The 19,398-nt window shown below is 57.4% G+C and overlaps 1 protein-coding gene across 1 annotated transcript; it reads right to left on the bottom strand.

The window, feature by feature from the left end:
• Positions 1 to 5,126: 5,126 nt before the first annotated feature.
• On the bottom strand, positions 5,127 to 10,921 carry LOC130829140 (uroplakin-3b-like protein 1). Its single transcript, XM_057695365.1, has 7 exons — positions 10,894 to 10,921; positions 9,162 to 9,302; positions 7,527 to 7,679; positions 7,151 to 7,370; positions 6,503 to 6,579; positions 6,080 to 6,200; positions 5,127 to 5,235 (listed from the first exon to the last, which is right to left on the bottom strand). Exons 2-7 carry the CDS (start codon positions 9,244 to 9,246, stop codon positions 5,127 to 5,129), a joined length of 765 nt encoding a protein of 254 aa, XP_057551348.1. The 5' UTR covers positions 9,247 to 9,302; positions 10,894 to 10,921.
• Positions 10,922 to 19,398: the final 8,477 nt, after the last annotated feature.

The following is a 19,398-nucleotide window of genomic DNA, read 5'->3' on the forward strand; positions in this document are numbered from 1 at the left end:
ACATGACGTCCCCAACATCCCTGCAAGTCCCTGGGGCCACCAGGGAGCAGCCTGCATCTTGGCCTGGGGTTAACCAATGGGTCCTGGAAGGGCGTTGGAGGCCACTCCCTCCACCTGGACAGTCCTCCTGGAAGGGGCCTCCCAACAGGGTGACTAGGACCTTGGAGAGACCCCTCTCTCAGGTCACATCCTTGCATCTTGGTGCCTGAGGTGGACATGTCCCCCAAGGAGCTTAGGCTGATGGGGTGAGACCCAGAAGCAGCCCACCCCTCAGACTCCAGATGAGCTGATTCTTTCCTCTCCTGGGCCTTACAGCCCCTCCTGCCTGCCAGGCTTCGGGCACCACCTAGGTCTTCAGACCCTGTGTGAGCTGGCATTCCCAGGAGAGCCCCAGATCCATGCCAAAAAGGGGGTGCAAATATACACTTGTGGGGAAAAGGGGGCAGAACAGTCCATTGGGGCCACCTCAATGGACTCCCGCGGCAAGGGACAATTGGGTGCCTGGAGAGGCTGCCTGGGGGCTGCAAAGGGCGCTGGGGAGGGGCCCAGGTGACCCTCTCTGTACCTGCTGGTTGGGGTGATGGGCTGTGAATGGTCCCTGTCCCTGACACACATAGTCTTTCTCCCTCTTCTTTCTGCTTCATTTTTGCCCTTTTCCTCTCCTGAGCCCAAACCTGGAACAAGAGCCAGTTTCCTGGTTTTATCTTGTGTTTATTGGGAAACGGTTGTGCGCATCTCTGGGCCAGCTCAGATGGCTTCCCCCCAGGAAGTGAGGGAGTTCCTTTGGCTTGTCAGAGTTAAAAACAGAGACAAAAGACGTAGTGAGAGGCAGAGAAACATAAGAGGGGAAGAGAGAGGGCCAGAAAAACAGGGGGCAGAAAGGCAGGGGGATACAGCAGGTCCTGTGCCCCGATCTGTTTGTCCATTTATCAGGCTAATATCAGGTGACGTGTGGCCCACTGGGCATCACTTCATGGCTCAAAGCCATTGTCTCTGAGTCTGTTTTCCCTAGGTTTGTGCGCCTGAGAGCTGGAGTGTTGAATGGGTGATGAACTGCAGCCTGTGGTCAGTGTCATCCCACCCGCCCCCACTCCCAGCAGCAGTGTCAGCGCTCTCCGTCCCGTGACGGCCCCCTTGTTATCTCTGTGCAAGTCTAGCCCCCACTGATGCAGTCCTTGAGGGCCAGGACCGAAGCCGGTGACTGTCTGCTGAGTGTGGGAATGAATGAGTGAGGGAATGAATGAATGAATAGGGAGGGACTGGGTGACCTGAGGACCTTATCACTCATCTCTTGCACCCTTTCCATGGATGAGAAGCCTGAGGAGGGTGAGACAGGGAGCCAGGGCTGGGGCTGGGACTCGGATCCTCCTAGGGTCCTGGCAGCTTCGTGACACCGCCCTGCTTGGCTCTCCCTGAGAGCAGGTTCGACGATGCGACTCTCTCTGCTCCATAGCGATCGCGGTCAGCAGCTCTATGGGGCCAGCCACCTGGCTCGGGCCTTCCCTTCCAGCCAGTCCTGGGCTCCCAGGCCCCAGAAGAGCCCAGGCAAGCAAGCCCAGGCACAGCTGGGGGAGCCTGGGGGGCTGGGGCTGGGGCATCTCACCCACACGGGGCTGGGGTCTGAGCTCAGCCCTGGGCAGGAGCCAAGGAGCTGGCTTAAACTTTGTGGCCAGGCTGTGCTTGTTGCAGAAAGTGGTGCATGTCCCCTGTGGGGGCCTGTGGTCCCAGACAGGGGTTGATCAGGGTCTTCTTCAGAACTCAGCCTGGGGGCTGGAGGACCAGGGAAGCAGGAGGGAGTTTGGGGCTGGGGGCAGCTCTAGATGTGGCTGTGGGATAACGTGGTGGCCTGAGGGCCCTCTGGGATATCCGGTCAGAGGCAGCCAGGACCCCTGTCCTCCCTGATTCAGGGGTCAGCTCTGCAGAGCCCCCTCTGCACCCCCCATCCTGGCCTCAGGCAGCCCTGCATCTGGGACAGGACTCTGTGGCCCCTTTCTCCAGTCTGGAAACCACAAAGGTGGGGAAAGATCTGATTCCATAGCATCAGCACAAAGGCGGCCTGTGCCCTCCCTTTGATGCTGTGATATAAAAAGAAATACTTACTTGGTCTTTGTCCAGGCTTCTGGCACAGAGCTCTGAAAAACTCTGGAATGTTCTGAGAGCTGGGGTGAGAGGAGCATCCTTTGTTATCCATAAGGAGCCCCTTTCAACCAAGCCTGAGTTTATGCTAATGAGATGACTCTGGGTAGGCCCCTAGTTGGGTTTTTTTTTTTTTTTTTTTTTTTTTTTTGTGGCCACACAGCTTGCAGGATCTTAGTTCCCCGACCAGGGATTGAACCTGCACCCTCGGCAGTGAAAGCGTGGAGTCCTAACCACTGGACCACTGGGGGATTCCCCCTAGATAGATTTAGGATGGAACCAACCATGGGACTAAAGAGCTGGAACTTTCAGCTCTATCCGCCTCTCCCCCTGCTCCTCCTAAGCAACCTCCAGGGAGGGCACTGAGGCTGGAGATTGAGTTCAGTCGTCAATGGCCATGATTTAATCGATCGTGATAGATTGTGCGAAGGAAACTCCCTAAAGACCCTAGGCGATGGGGTTTGGAGAACAACTGGGTTGATGAACAGACGGAGGTGCTGGGAGGTGGCGCAGCCAGGAAGGGCATGGAAGCTCAGCACCCCTCCCCCCACCCCTTGCGCTATGCATCTCTTCTAGTTTGCTGTTCCTGAGTCGTAACCTTTATAATAATCCAGTAATAGTAAGGAAACTGTTTTCCTGAGTTCTGTGAGCCGTTCTAAGTAAATTATGGAATCTGAGGAGGGGGTCATGGGAATAAGCTATTTGTAACCCAGTTGAATAGCAGCCTGGGCACCCCACGCTTATTCCCGGCAGCTGAGGTGGGGGCGATCCTGTGGGACTGAGCCCTTCACCTGCGGGGTTTGCATGAACTCCAGGGAGTTAGCGTCAGAATTTCAATTGTAGGACACCCAGTTGGTGTCCAGAGAGTTGGAGAATTGGTTGGTAGGAGAAAAACCCACACATTTGAGGAGTTCCCTGGTGGTCTAGTGGTTAGGATTTGGCGCTGTCACCGCTGCGGCCTGGGTTCAATCCCTGGTTGGGGAATTGGGATCCGGAAAGCTGTTTGGTGTGACCAAAATAAAAATAAAAAAACAAAGAAGAAACCCTACACATTTGGTATCAGAACTGCTGTGAGTAACAAACAGATCACAGTAGCCTCTAAGTCCATTCTTGGCCTTTCTCTGTCCTGCTCTGGACCCAGGTCCTGCTGGCACATGGACCACATCATCTGGACCCCCTGCTCCCCTGTTTCTGGTAAGGTGTGGTCAGAAGGCCAGAGGAGACAGGGCGGGTACTTAGTCCCCCCGGGTCCCTCTACCTACAGCCCCCTGCGCCTGCCGGGCAGACCCTTGACCATGGCTCCTGCTCACTGGCTCTAGAAGCACCACCAGCCCTTCAGGGACAGGAGTGCCTACAGCCCCATCAGTGCCCTGGGTTCCCTCAATATGCTGTCCACACCTTTGTAAATGCTCTCAATTGCCCCATTAGACAGCGTGCCATCTGTTTCCTGCCGGTGCCCAACCCACACAGGGTGCTGGTGGAGTGCAGGGCCTTAGACTTACCCAGTTCAACCTTCGCTTTTATATAAGGGGGAAACAGGCCCAGAGAGGGTAAGTGATCTGTCCAAGGTCACCCAGCCCCAGGGTCGGGGCTCATGGCTGCTCTGGAAAGGCTATGGCGAGGTCAAGGCTTAGCTGGGCAGAGGCTGGAATTCTGTATGCCCCCTTCCCCTCCCTGCCCCTCCCAGGATGGTCATGTGAGAATTTCCTGCACAGCAGGAGCCGGATGTGTCTGCACCGGCTTAATAAATCCACTAGGGCCATTTGCACCACCCAGACACAGGCACCTGGGCACCCAGCCAGGGCCCTCCTTCCCTGCCCTGTGCTCCAGAGGGTGAGGCCCTCCACGTAGCAAGGGGCATCTCCTGGCCTCTTTGCTGTCCCTCACCCCACCCTCTAGCTGTCCCCAACCCGCCCAGCAGTCATCGTGGCTTCCAGGCCTTTGTACACGCTGTTGCTCCTGCCTGGGTCCCCTTCCCGGTCCACCTGACACAGTGAGGCCCCTTCTCCTAGGCCACGCCTGTCCAGGAGGCCTCCTCCAGCTCTGAAACCTCTGCATTCCCTCCATCCCTTGTGCTGGCTGGTTTCCTCTCCTCTCACCCACAGCAGTGGGTGACCAGAACCTTGCCTGGGTCATATCAGCCTCAGGGTGACCTGGCCCGGAGTGCAGTGGATGATAACAGGTATTCAGTGCCCTGCATTAGGCTTGGGGCCTGAATCTGAGCCCAGGCATTTCCAGGGGCTGCAGCTTCTCATGCACTTCTGTGCCCCCACCCCAGGGGGGACTTCCCTGGTGGTCCAGTGGTTAGGACTCCACACTCCTAATGCAGGGGGCCCGGGTTCCATCCCTGGTCAGGAAACTAGATCCTGCATGCAAGCTGCAAATAAGACCCCACATGCCGCAACTAAAGATCCCACACACAGGAACTAAAGATCCCGCGTGTGGCAATGAAGATCCCAAGTGCCGCATCTAAGACCCAGCGCAGCCAAATGAATAAATAAATAAATGTGAAAAAAAGAAAAAAAGAAGAGGAGGCAGGGAGCAGGGTGGCAGCAAGTGCCGGACACTCGGGGCAGGTGAGCATGACCACCTTGGTTTAGCCTCTCCGGGCCCAGTGGGACCCCTGGAATCATCCTCACTTTACAGACAGGGCCCCTGAGGCCAGAAGAGAGGCTTGCCTTGCCGTGATGGTTCAGCTGGCCTAGGACCCTGGGCTTCACCCCTGATGCTGTATCCTCCCAAGAGGAGCTGGGGGCAGGGATGCTGGGAGACTGCCCAGGTGTACAATGACACAGCCATTGGGGCTGTTGGGGACATTTATTTCTGTGAGGAACAGGCCCAAACTTTGGACTAAGGACAGCTTCCCCCCATCCTTATTTGAAAACACTCTCTTCCAGGGCCCTGAAGCAGCAGGGCCAGCCCTCAGCTCAGGCTCTGCAGCCTGGACCAGGGGCGAGGCAGAGGGGCAGATGGGGGCCCCCTTGGGCCCCTCAGGAGCCCCCCTCGGCTGGAGGGCTGAACATGTGGTGGGTGTTATATCTTCTCACGCACACCAGCTCCCCTGGGCCTGAGATGGCCGTGCTCCTGCAGGTGTTGTAGCTGGATGGGGGGAGGAGAGAGGGAGAGAATGGTGAACCTAGGGCCTGGCTGACATCCGATGGCCACTGCCTAGAGCCTGGAGCACTATTCCTCTAAACCCCACAAACCCAGCTTTGCCTCCTGGCCCTTTGTCATCACCCCTCCCGCACGCTCTCCTCCTCCACTCCCCACCCCCAGGATGCCTCTAAAACATCATCTGTCTGTTTCCCCTGATCACAACCGGCCACTGGCTCTCTCTGGCCTTCAGGATGCAGCCCATTTCCTCAGCTTGGAATCAAGGCCCAGGCCTTGCTGGCAACTCTTCTGCCCCAAGACCCTCCCCATCTGCGTACCTCCCCCTCCTCTCCAAATCCTCATCAGGGACCAGATGTCCCTTTCCTCTAGGAAGACCTGTGGACACCTCCTCCCCAGCCTGCCCCAGATGAAGCCTTGAGAGCTCAAGTCAAAGCTCAGCGCTTAGACTAGAAGCAATTCACCCCCACCTGGATGTCTCCCGCCTGGAGCATCAGCGCTGCGCTCTGACTCGCAATTCCAGCTCTTGCCACCAGGGGGCAGATGGTGCCCACTCAGAAAACTGTGGCCCCACCGTCCCCACGCCCCCAGCAGGTGTCAGGCAGAGGGACAAGAGAGCGAGGGGTTAATGTACACACACACCCTCCACCTAGAGGTTCTGGAGCCTTGGGGATCCCTTGATCAATAATTGTTACCCCTGTTTGGCCTTCAGGGAAAACCCTTCCAGCAGGTCTAGCAAGGGGGAGCTGGGCTGGGGGGTGGGGAAGGGATAGAGGGGGCCCAGGACGGGGACCCCTTCCCTCCCAGGGCAGTCTCGACCTTGTCCACTTACCAGGTGTAGATGAGCAGGGTGAGGAGGGCAGTGAGGAGGATGGCCAGCAGGACCGACAGGACGGCAATGATGACCACGGTGCCTGCGGTCTGGGGCCCTGGGGCAGCCTGCAGTGCCTCGGCTGAGGGCATGAGGGGGCCCCACAGGCAGGTGGGGTGAGAAAGGAGGAGAGAGATTTGACCCAAGAAAGGGGACCTGAAACAGCCTCCAGGCCAACAACCTCTCACCCCAGGCTGGAGGTGGCGGGAGGTGGGGCGGGGGGCATGTTGGGGGAGGGGTACCTGCAGACAGCAGGATGGTGATGGCGGGGCTCTGACTGACTGGGGGCTAGCCCATTCCTCCCAGCCCACCCCCAGTCCTCAGGAGCCCCCGGGTCCCTGTGCCCACTGCCCTAGTGTTGGACATGCACACCTGGCCGCATACCTTGCTGCAGGCGGGTCTCCCTGGACCACTCTGTCTCAGCCACGGGTCCCCTGTCACTCATCACCAGGAACTTCACTCTGAATAGGAGACCCAGCATTGGCGGTGGGGGTCCCCAGGACCTGAAACCCTCCAAACCTGATGCCTGTCCGTCTGTCCCCTTGACTCCCAAGACCCGGGGGCAACAGCCTGGAGCTAAAAGCACAGCCTTAGCGTCCACCGGAAGGGGCTCTGATACCAGCTGTGACAGGTCTCAGCTGTGTGGCCTCGGGCGCATCCCTTGCCCTCTCTGGAACCCTCAGTGTCCTCGCTTGGGGAATGTGTGCAGAGTGGACTAAATGCCCCAGCAAAGAACATCAGTGAATCAGGCCCTGAATGAGGGGAGATGCCCCCCAGGACCCACTTTGCCTGGATGGGGAGACTCCGCTCATGTGGTCCAGATGGCCCATGGGGGTGGGGACCCCAGTGGGGGGTCCTCGCTCAAGAAGAAGGGAGAATTCACCGTACACCGCAGACTCCCCAGCCCCGCTCCCTCCTCCCATTGGCAGAACTGGAGTCGGGAACCCTGGCACCCAGCTGGGAGCCCCCAGGCTCAGGTCTGGACACAGGCAGGAGCCCACCACCCAGCCCAGCCTGGGCTTGGTCGCTCACCGGTAGGGGCCCGGGCCCGGCAGGGGGTGGTTGCAGCCCCTTGTCATCGGGGAGCAGCTGGTATCGTTGCCAACACGGAGGACCCGGAGCTGGTTGCTGGGCTCACCGCCAGGGTAGAGTGCGCGGTTGGCCCGCAGCGTGAGGTAGTAGCCCCTCCGGGGGAAGTCAGCAGGGACTGGGGTGTCCTCCACCCTCTTCGGGGCAGTGAAGTTCCAGGTGGCTGAGGATGGCACCGAGGGTCAGACGGTGGGTGCTGCCTGGGCTCCAGCGCATCCCACCAGGCCAGATAGCCTGGAAGCACCTATCCCCTGCTCCCCTCAGGACTGCCTGCCCATTTCACAGAGGGAAAAGCAAGGCCTGCCCTAGCAGCACCCACCATCGCCATGAGCCACCACCAGCCAGATGGTGTCAACGTCAGAGATGTTGAGGTGACTGAACTGGCCCCACGGCTGCTCCAGCGTGAAGGTGGACTGGGTGAGTCTCCCTGCCAGGGTGGTGCCTGAGAGCTGGGGCACGTAGCTGATGCGCTCTAGGGTGGCTAGGGGCAGAGAAAAGAGGCAAGACAGGATGACCAAGTCCCTAGAGCCTATTCTTGGGGGGTGGGGGTCACGGTCCTGGAAGCCCCAGTCTGAGGGAGGAGTTTGAGCCTTTCCAGGAAGCTCTGGTCAGGCATTAATCAGAAGGGCTCCCTGGCAACTCTGTGTTCATCCCCTGGCCCCTCCCTCGGGAGCCTATTCGGGGTGGGCACTGTGTGAGGTCAGGGGGAGGCCTTGGCCCCCAGGTCACCGGGGTCTCCGTGATGGGCAGGGCCTGGGGAAGGAGGACAGACGGAGGCACGGGAGGCCCCTCCCCCAGATGCATGCACAGTTCTTCTGGGAAGCTGTCTTAGGTCTTGCTGGGGTGAGACTCACATTTGCCGGAGCCTGAGCCGAAGCCTGAATCCTAGGCTGGACTCTTGACAGAGCCCAATGACCTTGAGCTCTGACACTCTCCAGGCCTCAGTTTACCCACCTCTCAAGTCCCCCCAGCTCCACCCAGACAGTCTTAGGTTGGTTTGCTTGGTGAGAGGAATGAATGGCTGTGGGGGAAGTGACACAGGAAGACCCCAGGCCCAGAGGCGGCCTTGGGAGGCATCCTGGCTCACAGCCTAGGGCGGCCTCTCATCCCCACGCAGAGCTCTGCACCTCCTGCCCTGCCCCAAGGCTCCCTTCCCTTTGGGAACTTGTCCCCCTCTCGGCCCCTCACAGCTCTGTCCAGTCTTGGGGCTCTGCTCAGAGAGCTTAGAATCCCTAACTCCTCTCCAGGCCCCCTGAGGTCAGCACTCCTCCTCCCTCAGCCCTAGATACTGGAGAGCAGCAGAAAGATGAGGTGGGCTTTATGGAAATTTCCAGAACCCTGTCCCTTTTTCAGTTCAGTTCAGTTCAATATGATTCATTTCCACTTAATTCTGCTCAACTCCAAATGTTCAGGGCTAGAACCCTCCTCTCTCAGAGCTCCCGGCTCTAACGCTGAGGCCCAGGGCACACTGCATACAGCAGGTACTTAATGTTTGCTCAAAAGAGAGGAAAGGCATGGAGCAGCAGAGATGGGGGGATGGGGGTGCATCGCTGAGTCCCTCCAGTCTGAGAGCCTGACAATGAACAATGCCTGTAGCCCGCCTTGGAGCTTCCTTTTGGGGTTAAGTGTTATTCTTGAAGACATCTTTAAACCTCTCCTTGAGGACAGGGAGGAGGGGAAGAGGGGGAGGAGGGGAGCCATTGGTGAGAACTGGGCTCCGGGGAGACTCGGGGATAAGAAGCCCAAAGAAAAGGAGGAGGCATTCCTCGCTCCCCATCTTGGGGTGGGGGGGACAGGTGTCTGTTTTGTGACCTTTCTGGTGGGCTGTCTCCCCGGACCCACCTGGGACCCAGTCCCCAGACTCGGGGCTCAGGAGGTGGCTGGGGGAGGTGGGGTCTGTCCTCCAGAACCTGAAGCACAGTGGACACCCCTGCCCTGCCCGACCCTCACTCACCCGGGCTCATCCCCAGCTGGACGCAGGTCAGCAGCAGCAGCAGCAACGGTGCCCGCAGCGGAGACGGTTCCCGGCCAAGCCCCATGGCCAGGCCAAGCGTCCAACCGTCTGTCGTCTGTCCGTCCGAGGGTCTGTCTGCAGCTTCGCTCTGCAGTCTGTGTTGGCCTGGGGGAGGCTGCTTCTGGCACCTCCTGCTGCCCCTCCCAGGTGCCCCCTTCTCCCAAAAAACTGGTTGGACAGGTTTAGGGGATTTGGCATCGCCAGGGAGGGGTCTGAAGAGAATAATTAGCTGCTGCTGCCAGGTGAGCCGGGACACCCCACCCCCACGCGAGGAGGGCCTGGCCAGGGAGCGGCCGCGGAAGGAGGAGGCAGCCCCGGGGTCCACGCAACCCCAGTGACAGTCCTGCCGCGCCTTGTGGAATCTCCTTGTCCGAACCTGACAGCCAGGGCTCCCCACAGCCCCCCTGTGTACAAGGGAGAGAGACGAGGCACAGAGCGGGGAAGGGGGCTCGTCCAAGATCACCCAGCTGTCTAGACGGGGCAGACCTGGACTTGGAGGATCATGCCCCAAGGCAAGCCTGGGGGCACTCCCTGCTGTCCCCCTGCTTCCTGGCCCGGGAGGGGGCTCCCCAACATCACCCTCCCTCCTCTCCTTATCCAGATGACCTGCCCTCTCTCCTCCCTCCATCTCTGGCCACTGCCAGGGCAGGGCAATCCTTCCTCCAGACAGAAGATTCCTGGATGGGGCCCAGGGCCGGTGGGCAGGTGGGCAGAGCGTGTACCAACCACCTCTCGCCTGGACTGGAACAGCAGCCCCTCGCGGGGGTTCCCTGCCCCAAGCACCACCGCGCCCCCCTCCAGCCCGGCTCCATACCTGACCAAAGCCACCTCCCTCAAACTCAGACTCCTTTGGGGAGCACGTAAAACTTTTTTAAACAATTAATTATAAATATTCTTTAGTTATTATAACACCTTTGATTTATGCCTCTATATAATCAAATATACAATCTATTTGATTACCAGCCCACCTGCACTATCTTTCTTTCCTAAAATACTCAAACTTGGCAAATTGTTTATTGCGGTGAGCTTCAAAAAAGGAAAATATTTCTACCCACCCTGTAATTACCTAGTAGGTTTTTTGCAACCAACTCTTTACTTGGACGAGCTAGCAGATAGTTCCAGACTTTTCAAGATTGAACATTACTGTATTTCAGCAGTGATTGACTCAGCCCCAAGGGAACTGGGGGCCAAAAACCAGAGTGAAAAACTTGGGAAGGCAGACGAGGTCGGGGGAGTCCGGGTGTGGGTCCAGAGAGCCTCAACCAAAAGGCTGCTGAGGGACTTCCTTGGGGTCCAGTGGTTAAGAATCCACCTTGCAATGCAGGGGAACTAAGATCCCACATGCACTGCATCAAAGAGCCCACGCACCACAACAAAAAAGATCCCACGTGCCCGACACAGCCAAAAAATACATATTAACAAACAAACCAACAAAAACAAAAAAACAGAAGGCCGCTGAGTCCCCTCTTCTAAGACTTCTCACCTCTGTGCCTCGGCTCAGGCCAGGCTCTTCCGGGAGGGCCCTTACTGCTTTGCAGCACAAATTGAAAAAGAAACATAATGCTTTGCTCCTTCAAGGCCTCCCAATTAAACACAAATGAAAAGGGGAAAGAGAGGGAGTCCTGCCTGGGTGTTAGAAGACTGGGGGTGGATTCACAGCCCTGCCCCTGACCATCCACGGGGCCGAGAAAGTTCCTCTCCCTGTGGGTCTTCTCATCTGTATAATGAGATTAATAAGCATGCCTGCCCTGCCCACTTCTGGGGATCTGAGAAGATGTCGATGGGCAAGAATGTACTTTCTAGAGTCCTCGTGCCACAACTATTGAAGCCTGTGTGCCTAACGAGAGCCCATGCTCTGCAACAAGAGAAGCCACCACAATGAGAAGCCCGTGCACCACAATGAAGAGTAGCCCCCACTCACCACAACTAGAGAAAGCCCACACAGCAGCAAAGACCCACTGCAGCCAAATAAATAAATGTTAAAAAAAGAAAGAAAGTACATTCTTGCCCATCAACATCTTCTCAGATCCCCAGAAGTGGGCAGGGCAGGCATGCTTATTAATCTCATTATACAGATGAGAAAACCCACAGGGTTTCAATTTGTGGCACCCTTCATTACTGCTCTGCAGAAGGCCCTGCTTTTCCTTTTTTATTTTTTCTCTTCGTGCCCATCTCTATCCCACTCCTGCCCTCCTTCCCCGCAGGCATCCACGCCTCTCAGTTTGGTATGCGTCCTTGTATCAGTTACCTGTGGCTACTGTGATATATATTATAGTCTTTGTCTGTGGTACCCAGCACATAGCTCCTAAAGGAGCATCCTTTGTTCCCTGAAATAGCTCCAGAGTGATAAAGCTGAGATGCATGTTTTTGTTTTTTATAACGCGCCCCTTTCAACCACACCTGAGTTTTTGTTGATGCGGTGGTTTTGGAAAGCCCCTAGATAACCACAGGATGGGGGTCGGTTGCCAAGGGAACCAGCCACGTGATTAGAGGGTTAGCACTCTCAGCTGCATTCCCCCTACCTCTGGGAAAGGGAGAGGGGCTGGAGGTTAGATTAATCATCAACAGCCAATGGGTTAATCAATCGTGCCTGTGTAACGAAGCTTCCAAAAAAAACCCCAATACTGAAAAAACCTAAAATACTGAAAAATCAGTCCTTTCCCTACTGATTTGAAATGCTATTTTTAATCACACACCACAGATGGAGGCCACTCTCAGTGTCTTCTCTCAGCTTGATCTGGGACAAGTTCCCATGTGTACCAGGAGTTTCCATACCCACAGCCCACTCGGGGCACCAGCTGCTCCATTTGTCCCCCCAGGCCCAGGTATGAGGGCTCCTTCCCAGATCCACAGGGCTTGAGGAGTCCCTCCTGGTCCTGCATTAAACCAGGGCTGTGGCGGTGACCTAGTGTGAAGAGAGTGGGACCAGGAGGCCCAGAGGGGACGGGAAGGGCTAGCGGGATGGGGACATACCAAGCCCTGGGAAATAGTCTATTCCCAAGGATCTACCTGGCCTTGGACCTTTGGGGTAACTCATGGGACAAGGTGGGGTTCCCACCCACCCACACACACAGAGCAGCCAAGTAAAGCTCCCAAAGGCCCACACAGCCCGTGTCACCAAACAAGGCCCCAGCTCCACGGCAACCATCACATCCTGCCCAGAGGAGGTGCACAGGGAGAAGCTCTGGGCTCCTCCTCCCCAGCAGAACAAGAGACCCCAGATCTGCAGCCTGCAGTTTCCAGCAGAGGGGGGAGTGCAGGTGACCTAGTCCCTTCCCCTGCCACCAACTTGGCCTCAGGGCCACTCACCAGACCCTAACAGACACCCGTGTGTGCTAATTTCAAGGGGAAAAGACCCACAGTTCACTGATCCCACCCTGCCCTGAATCTTTCTACTGCACAGTGGTCCAGTCCCTTTGAGGTCTGCTTGTACACCCCTCATGACAGGTAGCTCACCACCTTCCTTGTGGTGGAGAGGTAGAAATACCATATAGGGACAGGTGGAAATACCAGTGGTTATTCTTGGAACAATCCACATAGGCCCTGAGGAGGAACTATCTTGACGGTGGTGGGTTTGCTGGGGTCAGTGTGGTTGGGGGAATTAACTAAGAGATAGAAGGTGTAGGAGGTGAGGTCCTCAAGGTCAAGGGGCAGCACAGATGGCATGGGGACTTGCAGGTCGCTGTCCGGACTCTAGCTTTGACTTTAAGAGAGATGTGAGTGTCTGCAGGGTTAGAGCAGAGGAAGTGCATGGCTGGGATGCTTCGGGCTGCCATGGGGAAAACAGACTGAGGCTGTGGGTGTACTAGCCCCCTCCTGGGGCTGCTGTAACAAGTGACCACAAGCTGGGTGACTTAGAGCAACAGAACATTTTCCTCTCGCAGTTCTGGAGGCCAGCAGTCTCAAATCAAGGTGTAACAGGGCCACGCTCCCTGAAGTCTCTGGGGAAGAACCTCCCTTTCCTCTTCTAGCTTCCGGTGGCATGGCCTTCCTTGGTGCCCCTGGCATGACCCTCCATCTTCACACGCTGTTCTCCTCTCTGGCTGTCTGTCTCTGTGGCCAGCCCTCCCTCTTCCTAGAGGGACCCCAGTCGTATTGGGTTTAGGGCCCACCCTAATCCAGGCTGATCTCATCTTAACTGCAAAGACCCTGTTTCCAGATAAGTTCACATTCATGGGCTCCGGATAGACATGATTTTGAGGGGACACTATTCAACCCCGTGGAGGGGCAAGGGCTCTGGGGTGCCCAGCGAGGAAGCTGCTGCAGTCGTGCAGGGGCGAGAAGAGCGTGCAGGTAGGAGGACCCTCTCTAAACCCATCCTGCCCCCACCACCCTGGGCTGCACAGAAATCTTCCCTCAAGAGGAAGCCTCCAGGCCTTCGCTTTTCTGAAGCTCAGAAGCCCTCTGCACCGGAGCCCAGGTGGCAGGGGCCACCCAGGGCTGCACCCTGGCTGCAGTGGACTGTTGGGGGACAGGGGGTGGAACCCAAGTCCTACCAGGCACCCGACCCTGGGAGCAGTGAGGGGCGTTCATAGGAGACACTGTCCCCCAAGGCCCAGCTCAGGTAACCTCCCTGCTCTGCCCAGGCCTCACCTCTCCCTCCCGCTCACTCCACTCCGGCCACTGAAGGCCTCCCCAAAACCCAGTCTGCCCCCTCTCCCTTGGACCAACTCCTCGGCGGGTGTTCAGGGCCCTCCACACTTCGCCCCAGACCTCATCTCCTCCCTCTCAAGCCCCCAGCTCCACGCCTGCCTCATTCCAGCCAGCTGAGCCCCACTGTGATGTCTGATTCCCTTCTTTCCTCCCTTCCATCCTCAATGAAGTCTCCAGCTCAGATGCCACCTCCTCCAGGAAGTCCTTCTGGTGCCCCTGCACCTCCCAGGCTGGGCTGGATGCCTCCCTGGGCTCCCACCACTGCCTTGTTGCTCCATCACAGGTCCTGTTCCCTGTACTGTACTTTCTGTGCTGGGTTTTGTCTGCGCCCCCAACTCTGCCCGGCAGAGGACCCTAAGCGGAAGAGGAACCCAGAGATGTCTCATGACCTGAGCCCACTCTCAGCCCCTCACCCCTCCTGCCCATCCTCCTACCCCCTGCCCCCAGCCCCATCCCACCCCCTGCCCTAGGGGCTCTCCCATTGCCCTGGCCCCATGGAGTGGGGGCTCAGACAGGACAGAGCTCTAGGTACAGGGATTGGAGGGCAAAGCTGAGCCCGGGGTTTCCATGAAACACTCGTGGAGGCTTTGGGCCACCTCCACAGGGGAGCAGAGAGGGGGTGCTGAAGACTGGGAGGGAGAGGCCAGGATGATTAATGGGACATTCCTCTCAGTCCCTCAGGGGGAGAAGTCAGGGAGAAGAATGGTTGTCAAGGGCAACACATTCTTCCCGTGGATAACTCCAGCCTGCGTCACCCACAGGGAGTGGGGTTTCGGCGAGGTGGGGACTGGAGCGTCTGAGCCCACAATGCTTAGAGATCATCACTCATCTTACAGGGGAGGGGAAACTGAGGCCAGTGGAGGGGACAGGGCTGCCTGCGGGGCTCACCCAGCAGATAAGGCATAAAGGGTGGGGGGAGCCCTGGGCTCCTGTCTCACTCCTGGGCTCTGTTCCTAGGAGTCAGGGGCATCCAGGCTGGGACCTGTGGGGGGCGGGGCATAAAGGGGAGGGCTAGGATGCTGCTGTAGTGGCCTCCTGCAGGGAGGGGAGAAGGAGGCCCGGAAAGCTGGGTCAAGGGGCCAGCGTGAGCCCGGCCCTTCCTGCCTCCAAGCCTCTGCACACGATGTTCCTGCCGCCCGTCAGCTCTCACCGCTGACCCCTGCCCTTTGCACTCCACCCTCGTCACCGCTCACGTCCGTGACACTGTGATGGTGGGTGGATTAGTCTGCTCCAGCCGCCAGGGCAAAATGCCCCAGACTGGACTGCTTAAATGACATTTTTGCACAGTTCTGGAGGCTGGAAAGCCAAGATCACATCAGCAGTGTCGGTTTCTTCTGGGGCCTCTCTCCTTGGCTGGCAGACAGCCGCCCTCTTGCTGCCTCTTCACATGGTCTGTCCTCTGCAGCACCCCTCGTGCCGCTGTGTCCTCATCTCTTCTTACAAGGACACCAGTCAGATCAGATCACGTCCCACCCTAAAGGACTTACTTAATTACCTCTTAATTTCATTACCTCTTTAAAGACCCTCTCTCCAAATACACTGACACCCTGAGGCGCTGGGGGTTAGGGCTTCAACATCAGAGTTTTGAGGAATGGGTTCCACCTATAACAGTGTGTGTGCCTTCCCCACCCCCAGCCCAGTCCCTCCGTGAGTGGGACACTCTCTAAGGACAGGGACTGGATCTGAGCCCTCTGCGTGGCCTGGAGGGTCTCTGGGCTGGGTCCCTGGGTCTGTTGTCCTGCGCAGCAGCTGCCCCCTCCCTCCCCAACTCCGACACCTCTCCTCCCCCTCCCCCACCCACCTGCGAGGGGATGGGGTGGGGTGGCCAGGCTGCAGAGTGAGCAGTGAAGTGTGGCTGCGGAGCTCTGCTCCGGTTTCCTGCCGGCCCCTCGGGAGACGGTGGTACCCGCCCCACCCTCCACCACTGGCCTGGCGGCTCTCCAGGCTGCTGTGAGCAGGAACAGGAGGGGCCCCAGGGAGCCCGGGAGGCCGCGGGCTGGGCTGGACAGGAGCTGGACGTGCCCTCTCTGCCCTCCAGCTTCCTCTGTGGACAGGAGGGAGGGGCCGAGCTCTGCAGAAGGTCCTTGAGTTGCCATCCTGGGGAAGCAGCAATGAACGGCCCCTAAGGCTGTGACACTGGCCCTGGAGCCCTTCTAGAAGGCAGATCCTCACGAACCCCAGCAAGGCTCTGAAGAATTCCCAGCATGAAATGAACATAAAGGCAAGCAGGAGCTCCTCGTGCTCCCGCAGTGCCTGGGGACCGGCCACCTTCCTGGCTGTGATACGTGGTTGCCCTCTGACTGCCTGGCTCCTGCAACACCCTTCTTATGCTGGGGACTCAGCTTTCCTCCTGCTGTGTCCCCCAGCCAGCCCTAGCCATATGTTGTCTTTGTAAGAATCACAAAAAGGTGTCTCTTCTCTGCACAGACTCAGCCCCCTCACGCCCACCCAGGAACCCCACCTGTGGCGGGGCCCAAGTCTGCACCTCCCACTGTAGCAACCAGAGGGCGGGATGTGCCAGGCTCCCGTGCAGCTGGTCATGACCAGGTGCACTGGTCAGGCGCCCACACCAGACAAAGAAGCAGGTGCCCATTATGGCTGGTGTGATGTGTTTGCCTTTTATAAAGCATTCAGGCAACAGGTATTCAATAAGCACCTACTAGGAGCTGGGCACTGTACTAGCTGTAGGAGCACCCTGGTGAGCAAAGCTGACATGGTCTCTGTCCTCCTGGAATTTATAGTTTAGTGGAGGAGACGCAAAAGCTCACTGCGGTTTTTTTTGTTTTTGTTTTTGTTTTTTTTCATGTCTTGGCCGTGCCGCATGGCATGTGGGATCTCAGTTCCCCAGTCAGCAATTGAACCCAACCCCCTACATTGGAAGCATGTAGCCTTAACTACTTGACCACCAGGGAAGTCCAAGAGCTCACTATTTTAAATGTCTGATTACAAAGTGGAAAGAAAATGGGCTGAGAAGGAAAAGAACACAGCTCTAGGAGAGCCGAAGGGTCAGGAAGGGCCTCCTTGAAGAAGCAACAGTGGTGCCGAGGAATGAGCTAGAGGAAGGCGAGTGAAGTGGAGGAAGAGTCTATGTTGAGGTAAAAGCAAGTGCAAAGGCCCTGTGGCAGGGGGGCCAATGGAGGGTGTGTGTGACACGAATTCAGGGAGCAAGGGATGGATCAAGGGGCCTCAGGACTGAGGCAATGGATCTGCATTCTGCTCTTGCAGGAGGATATCTCTCTGAGTTGTAAGCAAGGTTGTGACACCATTAGGTGTATAATGTGGTGCCTCTGGATGCTCGGAGGAGAATGGGGGTGGGAATCAGGAATGCTGGTGTGGGGAGACCAGCAAACGGGCAGCTGCTGACACCCCAGCAAGAGACCGGGGTGGCTGGCCTGGGGATTGCATGGATGATGGAGTGAAATGGGTGCTTCAGAGGTACAGAGGAATAAAGTGAACCCAGAGGGTGAGTGGGAGGGAGGGCTGCTATCTGCTTGCCTGGTTCCCACCTGCTGTCATCCCGATTCCTTTGATTTCTGGCCTGATGAGTCATCCGCGAGTCATCGCCCTCACAATCATTGCTGTTTTTTCCTCTTTAACAACGAATTTGTTTTTAACCACTGAGCCATTATGTTACAGGCCAGTGGATTTGGAGGCACTTCCCCAAAGACAGCCCTGGAAAAAATTTAAAACATCATTTAATAAAAGATTCTCCACAGTGTGGTTCTCCCTATGTGCCCTGCTCAAGGCTGTCACGAGCTGGCCCCCGCAGGGCTGGCGTCTAGCTGATGACCTTCTCGAGCGTGACTCTGAGGCAGAAGGCCCTGCCTGGCACGGCTCCCCGGGGTCCAGTGTGACGGTGCCTGTGCTGGTGATGACTGGTCCCGCCTGCCACCCCTTCTCCGTGTGGACCCTGTGGCACCCGGGCTCGCCTGGCAGCACAGCCCTGGGGCAGCATGCCCACAGCGGGCAGGCTCACAGCATGGCCTCCTGCTGGCCAGGGTTGGCTTCCATCTCCGCAAAATATTGTTTGTCAGTGTTCTTGTGGGTTCACTGACTGAAGATGAGGTCCCCAGAACCCCCTTTTCTGGGCATGTGCTCTAATGCTGGGGTGACAGAAGCACTTCCAGAACATCAAGGGCCCCATTTTGCATTCACATCCAACCCCCCATCAGAAACCCAAGCACGGCCTCTCCTCCTGGCTTATCTCCCATGTCTAAGTGCCCGATTCCTCCAGCCACCTCCTGAATACTTCTAGAATCCACCTCTTCCTCTCCAACCTGCTTCATCTGCCCTGATTCAGGGCTGATTCCACCTGCCTGGAGGTCACCCTCCCTCTTACTGGCCTCCTGGCCCCCAGTCCTTGCTGCCACGGCCCCGGGCACCATCCGTGCCACTGCAGGGCAAGACTATTTACACCTGATCTCCCCAAGGCACACCCTCTCTTCCTCCCTCCTTCTTTCCTCTCGACTTGATTAACTTACATTTGCCTCCTGAGACTCATCTCACCCCTAGAAAATCCCCTTGGCTGACAGGTGGGGTCAGTTGCCTCCCTGACCAGTCTTTTTTTTTTTTTTTTTTTTTTAAGATTTATTATTTATTTATTTTTGGCTGCACTGGGTCTTCATTGCTGCACACGGGCTTTCTCTAGTTGTGGCGAGTGGGGGCTACTCTTCGCTGCAGTACGTGGGCTTCTCATTGTGGTGGCTTCTCGTTTCAGAGCATGGGCTCTAGGCTCGCAGACTTCAGTAACTGCGGTACACGGGCTCAATAGCTGTGGTATGGGGGCCCTAAAGCACAGGCTCAGTAGCTGTGGTGCACGGGCTTAGTTGCTCCGTGGCATGTGGGATCTTCCTGGAGCTGGGATTGAACCCGTGACCTCTGCATTGGCAGGCGGATTCTTAACCACTGCGCCACCAGGGAAGTGCCCCCCTGCCCCCCAACCAGTCTTCACTCACCATGTTGCAGTCTCTGTTCACAGCGTGTCTCCATGGTCAAGCCCCAGTGGCACTGATGGGATGAGAGCAGCTCCTCAGAGGGCTCGAAGATGCTGTTCAGAAGCCCCGGGCACGCATAGGACATCGCAGGTCCTGGGATCCGCACAGATTCTGGCACTAAGAACAAGCCACAAAAGGACCACAGGACACACAAGAGCCTGGGGCAATTTCTGCTCCTGGCCAATCCACCAGCTTTGGGCAGCTTTGTTCATCTTTTCACTCAGCAAACACCAGTGGACCCGTCTTCCTCCCCACCACATCCCTCCTGGGCAGGCCCCAAGCCGGGCTTCCTGGGCCTCTGTCTGGCGTTAGAGCCAGGCCTGGGCAGGACAGTGTGCCACTGGCTCCTCTGGGGGTAGCCGGTGCGGGAAAGGGCACTTTTAACCCTCCTCCAATTTCAAGAATCCAAGAAGGTCCTGCACACTACGGTAGCAGAATTTCAAAAGTGGCTGCCCAAAGGGGCTGGTTCCCATGGCCAGATGTCACACAGGACACCAGGGCCTGAGCTCCTGACTGCATCTGAACCTGCT

The sequence above is a fragment of the Hippopotamus amphibius genome, chromosome 9 (assembly GCF_030028045.1).
Source record: "Hippopotamus amphibius kiboko isolate mHipAmp2 chromosome 9, mHipAmp2.hap2, whole genome shotgun sequence".
NCBI lineage: Eukaryota > Metazoa > Chordata > Mammalia > Artiodactyla > Hippopotamidae > Hippopotamus > Hippopotamus amphibius.

Coding starts and splice junctions, on each gene's coding strand:
- LOC130829140 (XM_057695365.1), bottom strand. CDS start 9,246: ATGGGGCTTGGCCGGGAACCGTCTCCGCTGCGGGCACCGTTGCTGCTG. Junction 7,680..9,161: donor CCAGCTGGGGATGAGCCCGG/GTGAGTGAGGGT, acceptor TAGCCACCCTAG/AGCGCATCAGCTACGTGCCC. Junction 7,371..7,526: donor GGTGGTGGCTCATGGCGATG/GTGGGTGCTGCT, acceptor TGCCATCCTCAG/CCACCTGGAACTTCACTGCC.